This window comes from Mustela erminea, chromosome 1 (assembly GCF_009829155.1).
Source record: "Mustela erminea isolate mMusErm1 chromosome 1, mMusErm1.Pri, whole genome shotgun sequence".
Classification (NCBI taxonomy): domain Eukaryota; kingdom Metazoa; phylum Chordata; class Mammalia; order Carnivora; family Mustelidae; genus Mustela; species Mustela erminea.
This window is the reverse complement of record NC_045614.1, coordinates 62,918,217-62,930,723: the sequence shown is the minus strand read 5'-3', so window position 1 is coordinate 62,930,723 and position 12,507 is coordinate 62,918,217. Positions and strand designations below refer to the sequence as shown.

At 38.6% G+C, this 12,507-nt stretch overlaps 1 protein-coding gene across 1 annotated transcript in view; it reads left to right on the top strand.

Annotated features, from left to right (window-relative positions):
- The window catches only part of OXSR1 (oxidative stress responsive kinase 1), a 100,644-nt gene that overhangs the window by 18,647 nt on the left and 69,490 nt on the right, over positions 1-12,507 (top strand). Inside the window, exon 2 of the mRNA XM_032353105.1 lies at positions 3,660-3,772. Coding sequence (XP_032208996.1) covers positions 3,660-3,772 — 113 coding nt within the window. The remainder of the gene's footprint in view (positions 1-3,659; positions 3,773-12,507) is intronic.

Sequence of the window (12,507 nt, the reverse complement as noted above, 5' to 3'; positions counted from 1 at the left end):
GACAAGGTGTAAAATGGCAGTTAATTCTTCTTGTCAGTGTTTGGTAAAATTCTCCAGAGAAACCATCTGCGCCTGGGGAGTTTTTCAAGAACTTTTAAATTACAAATTTGATTTCTTTTTTTTTTTTTTTTTTTAAAGATTTTCTTTATTTATTTGACAGAGAGAGATCACAAGTAGGCAGAGAGTTAGGCAGAGAGAGAAGGAGAAGCAGGCTCCTCGCTGAGCAGAGAGCCCGATGCGGGGCTCGATCCCAGGACCCTGGGATCATGACCTGAGCCGAAGGCAGCGTCTTAATCCACTGAGCCACCCAGGTGCCCCCCAATTTGATTTCTTTAATAGTGTTTTTATTATTCAGGTTACCTATTTTATCTTGAGTGAGTTTCGATAAGTTGTTTTCAGAAAATTGGCCCATTTTTTTTCTAAATTGTGGAATTATGAGCTAAAGTTTTTTTGTTGTTTGTTTGTTTTTTAAGATTTTATTTTAAAGTAATCTTTACACCCAGTGTGGGGCTCAGACTTAAAACTCTGGTTTCAAGAGTTTTATGCTCTACCAACCTAAGCCAGCCAGGCACCCTGAGCTAAAGTTTAAAGTTGTTTGTAGTATTCTCTTACCTTTTTTAAGAAATTGAAGTAGAAGTTGTATAACATAAAACCTACCATTTTAAAAGTGTACATTTTAGTGGTTTATAGTATATTCATGGTATTTTGCAACCGCTGTCTAATTCCAGAGTATTTTCATCACCCCAGAAAGACATTCCTTTCCCATTAAGCAGTAACTTCCCATTATCTTCTTTCCTAGCCCCTGGCAACTAGTAATATATTTTCTGAATGGATTTGCCTGATGGGACATTTCATAGAAATGGAGCCATACAGTTTGTGATTGGTTTATTCCACACAGCATAATGTTTTCATGTTTATCCATGTTGTTGTGTATATCAGTACTCAGTCTTTGGTTCATGGTCCTATCACTCTGACCTCTACTTCCATTATCTCATCATCTTCACTGTCTTTCCTGCCTTTCTCTTATAAAAGAAAGACCCTTATAATTTTCTTGGGCCCACCCAGATTATCCAGGGTAATCTTCTCATTCTTAATTTGACTTAATAACAGGTAGAGAGTCTATTTGCAGTATAAGGTAACGTTAACAAGTTTCAAGGAATAGGACATAGGTACTTTGTGGGAGGCCATTATTTTACCTACTGCATGGACTTTAGATTTTTTATATTATCCACTGCTCCCTGAGGCTCTGTTCTTTTTTTTTTTTTCCCAGTCCATTTTCTCTTTCTTGTTTATTTTTTATTTTATTTTCGGGGGGGTTGTCAAATTTTATATCAAGATAATGTTTAACAATATACACTTTTTTAAGTATAGGAAGAGATAATTCTAGCTGCTTGGAGAAACAAAAGAGTAAGTTGGAATTTACTGACAGCTTTAATTTATTTACTTTATTTATTTATTATGTTATGTTAGTCACCACATGGTACTTTTTTTTTTTTAAAGATTTTATTTATTTATTTGACAGAGATCACAAGTAGGCAGAGAGGCAGGCAGAGAGAGAGAGGAGGAAGCAGGCTCCCCGCTGAGCAGAGAGCCCGATGTGGGGCTCGATCCCAGGACCGTGGGATCATGACCCGAGCTGAAGGCAGAGGCCTTAACCCACTGAGCCACCCAGGCGCCCCTCACCATACGGTACTTTATCAGTTTTTGATGTAGTGTTCCATGATTCATTGTTTGTGTATAACATCCAGTGCTTATTGTAATACGTGCCCACTTTAATACCCATCACAGGCTCACCCATCTCCTCATACCCTCCCATCTAAAACCCTCAGTTTGTTTCCCAGAGTCCTCAGTCTCTCATGGTTTGTCCCCCCCTCTGATTTCCCCTCCTTCATTTTTCCCTTCCTCCTTCTTCTGTCTTCCATGCTATTCCTTATGTTTCACATATAAGTGAGTGAAACCATAGATGAGTAAACTGTTCATCCCCACTGTTGAACCTATATACATCACTATTTTTATTTTGGAAGTTGCATATTTCAGTTGTATACATAATTTCCATTTGGTAGTTTTTTAAAAAAATAGCTTCTGTTTCTTTGCTGAAATATTCTATTTTTTTAATTTGAGAGAATTCTTGATTGTTTATTGAAGTATTTTTATGAAGATAGCTTTAAGATTCTTGTCAGGTAATTCCAGATTGTGATTCATTTTGGTGTTGACATCAGTATGATTCTGTTTCTTACTCATGTGTGTTTTTCTTGGTGCGTGATTTTTAAAAAATTTTATCCTGGACATCTAAGATATTAATATGAAGAGAGTCTTTATCCTGCTTAACTCTTCTATTTTAGTAGGCACTAACTCTATTTAGCGTTAGTGTGTAGGTTCTGGCCTGCTTTTGGGAGCTGTGTATTTCCTGTGATAATTTAGTTCTCAGAGCTTTTGCAGTGCTATTCTCTTTATTTTTCTGGCATCACAGGAGCTCCTGCTTGATTTTTACAGGTGTTGCCTGGGCTGACTGGTGGTTTGGGTCCCCATCTCTGCTACTGCTAAGGGCAGGTTGGCTGGACATTGCCCCAAGTGTGGCAGATCTGGCCCACTGCTGTCTGGGGATGGGGTGGAGACCCTGCTGATGCCGATGTTGTAGTGAATTGGGGTCCCCTGCTATCCTGGATAGGGCCTGGGGAGTCCTGGGGAGGGTCTCTCTTTTCTCTAGGTCTCTGCTAAGCTAGGTCTCTGCTAATACTTTTACAGCCCTTTGTCCAGAAAGCAAGATTTTCTCTTTTGTCTATTTGTGTTGGTGGTTCTGGTTTCAGGCTGTTCATGGATTTGTGGGAGATAAGAGGAAAACCCAGTGAACTCACAGTGGTGCTTTTCCTCACATGGAAAGGCCCTTAACTCATCTACTTTCTTTCCACCTGTTAGGGTCATTGTATGATTGTCTGTTATTTCTAGGGTATTCAGTTGTATTGAGAGGAGAGGAACAGGGAAGTGCGAGCCTGTGTCATCATAATCTAGAATTGGAACTGTAGCCATTTTGATTCTTCCTCCCTGCTGGTGTTCATTAGGAAATCTATGAAATGGTCAAGGCTTTGGCTTTTATTGACCGACACCTTACTTTTTAGGGTGTTATCTGTTGTTGAGTGTAGGAACAAGGTAAAAATTATTCTCTTGCTTATTTTATTATTTATTTTTCTTTTTAGAGAGAAAGCATGTGCATGAGCTGAGGATGAGGGGGGGAGGGAGAGGGAGAGAGAAAGTCTTAAGGGGAGCCCAGTGTGGGGCTCAGTCTCCCAACCCTGAGATCAGGACCTGAGCTGAAATCAAGAGTTGGATGCTTAACCCACTGAGCCACCCAGATGCCCTGAATTATTTTCTTGTTTAAATTGTGTGAGGGGGCGCCTGGGTGGCTCAGTGGATTAAGCCGCTGCCTTCGGCTCAGGTCATGATCTCAGTGTCCTGGGATCGAGCCCCGCATCGGGCTCTTTGCTCAGCAGGGAGCCTGCTTCTCTCTCTCTCTCTGTCTGACTCTCTGCTTACTTGTGATCTCTCTCTCTGTCAAATAAATAAATAAAATCTTTAAAAAAAAATAAATTGTGTGAGAATTAGAAATGTCGTGTTCTTATCTATTCATCTATTTATTTACTCATTTATGTATTTATCTTTAGGGAGTGGAGCAACTGCTGTGGTCCAAGCAGCATATTGTGCCCCTAAGAAGGAGAAAGTGGCAATCAAACGGATAAACCTTGAGAAATGTCAAACTAGCATGGATGAACTCCTGGTATGCACATCTCATATTTTTTATTGAGAAAAATACTCCTATTTGTATTCATGTTGGAGTGGGAAATAACTTGAAAATTTTAATTCCTTTTCTAAAAAAAAGGTATTTTGATTGGCTCAGTAAATAATTCTTATTGTAAAATATAGAAAAATCCAGGTAAATAGGAAAAATTGGTTGTAATCCTCCCATTCTGAGGTTAACACTTGCTATATAGTCTTTCAGAATATAAATACAAATATATTTCATACATTAAAATCTTTGTATTTTTATGATAATGTAATCATTTACTTGTTCTTTTCATAGAGAAACTTATCAAATTCTGTCTATAAATATGAATTAAAATGCCTTTCAGTATGTGTGTAATATTCTGTTGCATAGGCAGACCACATTTTATTTAACCTATTTCTTGTATCGGACAATTACCTTTTTCCTCTCTTTGTTGTTTTAAATAATGCTTCTTTACTTTTCTCTTTCCTTAAACTAGTTTCATGCAATTGTGATACCTGGTCGATGGAATATGCTTTAAAATGCTTTGGCCTCCTAGGAACATGGTACCAATCTGGATTATGACCATTGATGCAAGATGGGAAGTAGAAGGTGGTGTTGCCTTCTCCAAAAGCTATGGAAAAAGAGAAGAAAAGGGAGTCTTGGGGATTAATAGCTGTAGGAGATGTTCTGTGGCATTAAAAGCTAGACACACAGGGATTTTGTACTTCTTTATGAGCCACGGAACCCAGAATTGTTTGAAGTATGTAGTAAGTGCTCAGTAAAGGATATGAAGTAGATTTTCAAATCATTTAACCTTGTAAATCCTGTTTCTTTGGCTTAAAATGGAAATTATAACATCTGCTTCATGTACCTCATGAGGTTTTTATTTCTTTTTTAAAAGATTTAATTAATTAATTAATTTACTTACTTAGTGGGGAAGGGGCGGAGGAAGAGAAAATCTCAAGCAGACATCACACTGAGTATGGAGCCCCATGCAGGGCTTAATCTCACAACCCTGAGATCATCACCTGAACCAAAATCAAGAGTTGGATGCTTAACTGAGTGAGCCACCCAGGTGCCCCCTTCATGAGGTTTTTCTTTGAGGATGAAATGATCTAGTACTTGAAAAGTATAAACTGCCATACAAATAGGAACTAATGTTATTTTATTAAGTATTACTTTTATTAAGTATTTCTCTAAGGTCACATACAGCTAGTGATAGAGAGGCAGGAATTAGCACTGAGATGTTCTGATATTCCAGAAGTCATTGTGTTCCCAGGTTGGATTTAATTTCTGGTGGAGCCTGTACTGAGTATTAGGGAATATTGGAATAAAAGGAAAAGAGATAATAGAATTATACATTGAATTTTTAGGAGATTAAACAAAAGCATGTCGGGGCACCTGGGTGGCTCAGTGGGTTGAAGCCTCTGCCTTCGGCTTGGGTCATGGTCCCAGGATCCTGGGATCGAGCCCCGCGTCGGGCGCTCTGCTCAGTGGGAAGTCTGCTTCCTTCTCTCTCTCTCTGCCTGCCTCTCTGCCTACTTGTGTTCTCTGTCTGTCAAATAAATAAAATCTTTAAAAACAAAAACAAAAAAAAACCCAAAAGCATGTCTTCAGGAGTTGGTAATGTGTGAGTAGAAGCTAAAGAAAAAATTTGCTGTAGTGATCTTGAGCTGCTTTTGTGAGAGAATATACACTTGAATGGACATGCCGATAGAAATCGTAGGTAGTGATCTTGCATTTAGAGATGCCTACAATCCCTTGGAGCATCATTTGGATATTTGAACTGCAGTCATCATAAAAGGAGGCTGTAAATTGTAAACTAATTATTTTAAGGGAAAATCAGAATTTTTAGCCAATATATATTGACTGGAATTTGAGAAGCCAGGTATGAATTTGTATCATTTGCCAGTTATTTTACATAACCCTTAAGGATAGCATAAAGGTGAATGAAAGTCTCATTTATTACCTCATGACTAAAGAAATGAAAGTTCAAAGTTTAAATAACTTGACTGTGCTCACATGATAGTAACAACAAACATCTTTTTAGTGATAGGCCCTTAAGTGTACTTTACCCTCATAAGTGCCTCCATGCTCTTCTTTAGATGAATGCTCTTCCATTTACTTCCTTTAGATGAAGGAAGTAAATCATACAGTAAGTGACAGTCTGGATTAAAAATCAGGTCTTTCTGAGTAAAGTCTGTTGTTTCCTACTTCATCTAATAGTAACTAATTATAATCTTGGTTCAAAAGTCAAAAGAGCATCTGTCAGATATTTGACATCTTGAAAATAATATTTGTGTTATTACACTAGGCCTTACTTGTAGAGGATTGCAAATTTGGTATAGCATAGTAAAAGAAAAAAATAAATTAGACCTTCATCATTTTGTCTGCATAGTCCAGTAAGCTTTATATTACAAATATAGTATTTATATATTTGGCAAATAAGTAAGGGGACGTGACTTTTAGTAAAACATCTAACAAATTTATTAATTTGAGAGAGAGAGGGAGCATGAGTGGTGGGGAGGGGCTGAGGGAGAGGTAAAAGCAAACTGTGCTGAGCACAGTGCCCCATGCAGGGCTCGATCCAAGGACCCTGGGATCATGACCTGAAGGCAGACACTTAAGGGACTGAGCCACCCAGGTGCCCCTTAGTAAAAACAAATTTAAAACAATTGGCCTTTTTGGAGGGCAAACAAGTGAGATCCCACTAAAGTCTGAAGAAACATTGGGAATATAAAGACGGCTGGTTTATTTGTGGTGTTTATAGTGTCAGGGACCTGAGATGTGAGTGAGAAGGGCTCAGTTTCCAAGAGATAAGAAGCCCTTTAGTTTTAGATCAGCGTACCAAACTTGTGGTGTCGTGATTTTAAGTTTGTTTTCAAAATCGTCTCTGCTATAATGTAGAAAGGGTGCTGATGTGAACTATGTTCTAGGTGTGTATCCTGTGTGACAGTTACTGGTGAGGAGGTGTAGTATATTGCTCCTTTCTCTTGTCAAAATGTTTTCTTACCTGACAACCTTTGCTAAGGTGATGGGAAAATCAGCTATAAAATCTTACTACACTTACCTTTTCCAGAGCTGTTACTTATGGCACACTAGGCAGTGTTTTGAGCTTTTTCTCTTCTCTGGCAGTTGCTAGTACTAGATTCATTGGCCAGAGAGCTGAAGGGAACACAAGAGGCATAAATGTCTATCATTCTACTGGGAGGCTCACAATCCAGTTGAATGAAGAGTTAACACTCTTGTCTTCTGTACAGGACCAAGCGGGACAGATGTGTAGGAGAGGTGTCAACCACTGTGAAGTAAGAGGAGGAGGTGTGCTCCTAGTTACAAAGATGGAGGCCTCTGTAGAGATTTTTATGTTCTGGCCCACCAGGGCTGGGGACACTTTGAACAGACAGATAGAAACATTACCAGGCAGAGGTTTAGAATTAGAAAAGAATTAGTTATATATATATTCATAAATACTAATATATAACTGAAACAATATTTTCATAAAACAATTCTTAATTATATTCTGTAGAATGCACTCTGATTTTCTATTTCTTTTTTGTTTCTATCTTTATCTACTTAGTTTGTGTCGTGGCCTGTGTGGGTTGCAACCCATGGTTTGAGGTACACAGGGCCACACAAAGAGGTATTAAGACTCTAAACTCAGGCAGTGACAGTGATAAGGGAAAGAAAAACACATTCCCTAGACATTTTATAGATGGAAGAATTGTCAGTTTTATTTATTTATTATTTTTATTTTTTTTAGTAGGCAGCAAAGCAGGGTTTATTGAGCAGTAGCAAAGTGATAGCACAAAGCTCCCAAGGAGGGAGGGGACCTGAGAGGTGTACCTGAATTGTTAGTTTTAGAATGAACATTCCTTGAGGGCAGGGACTTTATTGTGTTCAGTCAATAGGAATGAATGAGTAAATTAACATTGCTTGGGGACTGACTGACTGGTGTGAAGTGGAGGTAAACTGTTTGTGTTGGGGTAATTAGAAAACCAGGAGTAAATGTTAGAAATCAAGATGAGTGAGTTTCAGGAAAGAATGAAAAGTCATCATTAAGCAATGCTTGAGAAAGCTTCAGGTGGAGAACAGAGAAATCCACAGGAAAGCTCTGGCAGCAGAAGGTAACAGGACTTTAAAGAAAGTCCTTTCAGTGAGACAGATGGAATTCACTTCAGTATGGAAGGGAGCTACTGGGAAACTTGAGTCAGAGTGAATATAGCACTTACATACTTATTTTTGCTTTTGAAAGGAAAGGGAAAAGGATAACTCCAATGGGAGTTAAGATAAAGGAACCCCTCTCCACCCCTACCTTTAAAGGAATAGAAGAAAGAAAAATATTTAAGGCCCTTTCAAGAGTTCAAATTCGATGGTTCTCTAATAGTCTCCTGTTAGAGGACCCTTGATGGTTCCCTCTCTCAGGGTAGAGCTGAAAATGAAAATCCTTAGCTTCACTTTTAAGACATTGGACCATTTGGCCCCAATTCTATGTGCATGAATTGTCACCCTCTGTCTCCCCTACCCTATCCAGTTGGTCCCCAAGTCCTGTGGTTTGTACCTCTTCAGTATATCTCGTGACTCCTTCCTTTCTTTTCATTCATATTGCCATGTACTTTTAATTTATTTTAATTTATTTTTTAAAAGATTTTAATTTACTTATTTGACCGAAAGAGAGAGCACAAACAGCGGGAGCACCAGGCAGGGAGCCCAGGACCCTGGAATCATGACCTGAGCTAAAGGCAGATGCTTAACCAACTGAGCCACCCAACCATCCTACAATGTATTTTTTAAAAGCTATTTTGAGGTAGTTTAAACTTCTGGAAGAGTTGCAGAAGAAGTACAGAAAGTTCCCAGATGCTGTTCACCATCTTCTCCTAATAGTAATGTGATCACAGTGTGATTATCCAGACTGAGTGACTAGTTACCATTTTTTTTAGGCCACCGTCGTCCCTCACCCAGGTTGTCGCAATAGCGTTCAACAGTGTCTTTGGCTCTAGCCTTGTTTTCTCTCATTTATTTTCTATATTGCAGCCATAGTGATTTTTATGAAACAGTATATATAATTAAGCCTTTGATGCCTTCCCTTTGCTGTTAGGATGAAGCCTAAATTCTTGAACACAGTTACACGGTCCTTTATGATATGGTCCCATGTAATTAAACAGTCAAACCTATGAAGTCTAGTTACCTTTCCTGTGTCAGTGTAGTAAAACTTCGTATAGGAGGTTTTATTATCATTCCTGTTTTCTGATAATTTGCCTCTCCAGTGAAGTCATGTAGTATTTGGTACTTCTCCTATCCAACTCTTTATCACTGTGTGTTGTTAAATTAATATTTGCCTAATGTCTTCACCAGATTGTGGGTTTCTTGAGGGCTCACCATTGTAGTCAATCACCTAGCACTGTGCCTGGCACCTAGTAGTAAGCGCTTGGTAGATATTTGTTGAAAGCATGAACCACTTACCCTAGACAGGTCTACTCATTGCATCCTAAAATATGTCTTGTATAGTTCATCTTTCTTTCTTTCTTTCTTTTTTTTTTTTGGTATTTGTGTGTGCCTTGCAGTGCTGTAATTTCCCTATATCCTGTAGAACCAAACCTCCCCTGAGAGGACTTCTTGCCTACCTTCACTCTTTTTTCCAATGAATTCTTGTAATATTTACTATCTTTATGACTCACTGGGAATATATGTTGCCATATATTTCTCTCATATGTCTTCTCTTATTTCTTTTAATCTTTTGTAACTATGTCAACAGGGAGGTGCTTACTTTAGTTTTACTTAGTTTTTAGTTCAGAAGACTGTGCTGGTGACTTTGGAGGTTGCAGAAATGTATATGACAAAGACCTTGCTATAAAGGAATTTACATTCAGTTAGAGATGAGACAAGAAAAACTAATGTTCATGGAGCACTGCTTTTGAATCCAGTTTTGGGCAACTTCTACACAATTTATTTTTACTATACAAATATCAAGGTCATAGGGCAAGTACAGTACTTGAATAAGTAAAAAGTTTTATAAAGCACTATAGGATTTAATTCATCCAGTAAATATTTATTGCAGGTGTACTGTGTGCCAGGCAGAGTGATAAGTGCCAGGAATACAGAGGCTCAGCTTTCACTGAGCTTAAAGTTTTGTGAAGGATACAGAAAAATAAGCAATTACAATATAATATGATAAGTTCTGCAGTATTTAGGGAATCCACCTTTTTTCACGGATGTTTTAAATTCAAGTACAATTAACATACAGTGTTACATTAGTTTCAGGTGTGCAGTGTAATGATTCAACAATTCTGTGCATTACTAGTGCTCATCACGATAAATCTTCTCTTAATCCCCTTTATCTCTTTCGTCCCCCCCCCCCCCCCCACTTCCCCTCTGGCAACCACCAATTTGTTGTGTGTATTTAAGAGTCTGGCTTTTGTCTTTTTATTTTGTTTGTTTTGTATTTTAAATTCCACATATGAGTGAGACCATATGGTATATTTGTCTTCCTCTGACTTATCTCACTTAATGTTATACCCTCTAGATCCATCCATGTTGTTGAAAATGGCAAGACATCATTCTTTTTTTGACTGAGTAACAGTCCTCTGTGTGTGTGTGCGCGGATGCATGGAATATACACCAGCTTGCATTTAGGGATCCACTTTTAAGTACTTGCTTTCTGGAGTTCTCAGTCTACCAGGGAGGGATAGATAAATAAGTACCCAAGGTACTGCCCAGTGCATATGTGCCATGATGTAAAGAGATACACAGGGAGTTTGGAAGATAAGAGATACCTAACTCAACTTGGGGAGCTGATGGAATTGATATTTTGGCTAGATTAGAAGGAAGAATTAGCATTTTTAGCCAGGGTAAAATAATGAGGGGAGGTGTATTTGAGGTAGAGGGAGCAATGCCATTAAATGTCCATGGTTAGAAGAAGCATGGTCCCCTGAAGTTTACTGTGGCTGGATCGTAGAGGTATATTGGGGTTGGGTCAGTGAGATAGGAGGATTGAGATGAGAGAGTTAAGCAGGGCCCAGATCACTCTGGGCTCTATAAGTCCCTTTATCACACCCAAGCTAATCTAAATTCATAACCTGAGGTAGAGTAAGCTTAGAAGGAGCTCACATTTCTACTTTGGACTTGGTTTCTGACCTTGCCGTTTCAGGATATTTCTTATTAGACTGAGAATTGTTAATTATTTCACAAAAATGGGAAGAAATAGTATTTTTTTTTTAAAGATTTTATTTATTTATTTATTTGACAGAGAGAAATCACAAGTAGATGAAGAGGCAGGCAGAGAGAGACAGAGGGAAACAGGCTCCCCGCTGAGCAGAGAGCCCGATGCAGGACTCGATCCCAGCACCCTGAGATCATGACCTGAGCCGAAGGCAGTGGCTTAACTCACTGAGCCACCCAGGCACCCCAAGAAATAGTATTTTTAAAATAAAACAAAACCCACAAACCAAAAAGTACCCTCTACCTGAATAGAAATTTTTCTAAGGAAGACAGCCAGATGGCCAATAGACACATGAAAAGATGCTCAACATCACTCACCACCAGGGAAATGCAAGTCAAAACCACAATGAGGTATCAACTCAAACCTGTCAGAATGGCTAAAATCAAAAAGACAAGAAATAACAAGTGTTGGCGAGGATGTGGAGAAAAGGGAACCTTCTTGCACTAGTGGTGGGAATATAAATTGGTACAGCCACTGTAGAAAATAGTATGGAGGCACCCCAAAAAATTAAAAATAGAACTACCATATGATCCAGTAATTAATTCTGCTCGTGGGTATTTACCCAAAGAAAATGAAAACACTAGTTTGAAAAGATATTTGCACCCCTTTGTTTATTGCCATAGACAAGATATGGTGGCAACCCAAGTGTCCATCTATAGATGAATACATTAAAAAAGAGGTGATTTTACACACACACAGATACACACAGTGGAATACTACTCAGCTATAAAATGAATGGCATCTTGCCATTTGTGACATGGATAGGCCTAGAGAGTATTATGCTAGGTGAAATAAGACAGAGAAAGACAAATTTCTCTTACATGTGGAATCCAAGAAACAAAAGAAGTGAACAAAGGAAAAACAGACTCTTAAATGCAGAGAACAATCTCATTGCCATCGGCTGCAGAGATGGGTGAGACAGATAAAGGGGGTTAAGAGATACAAACTTAGAAGTATAAAATAAGTAAGTCACAAAGATGGAAAGTACAGCATGGGGAATATAGTCAATGTAATAATGTATGGTGATAGATGTGACTACACTTGTGAGCAGTAAGTAATATATAGAATTGTCAAATCATTATGCTGTATTCCTAAAACTAATACAACATTGTATGTCAACTGTACTTCAGTACTTGAGTAATAAAAGTAAAGTAATGGGGTGCCTGGGTGACTCGGTCGTTAAGCATCTCCTTCGGCTCAGGTTATGATCTCAGGGTTGTGAGATTGACCTCCGAGTCTGGCTCCCCCACTCAGCGTGGAGTCTGCCGGAGATTTTGTCTTCCTCTCTCTCTGCCCCTCTGCCTGCTCATGTGTGTGCATGCCCTTTCTCTCTCTCTCTCAAATAAATAAAATTTAAAAAGAAAATAGACACTTTAAGACACGATAAAACAAAAACAAAACCACCCTCTATTTATTAGTAATTATCCTCTGTGGCTGTAAAACCAGATTTCCCATGAGAGTTTTTCAAGGGCACCTTAAAGAAAAACATGTCCTAGTGGAGGCCTCTATGGTGCTGTGTAAGGCTGTGATA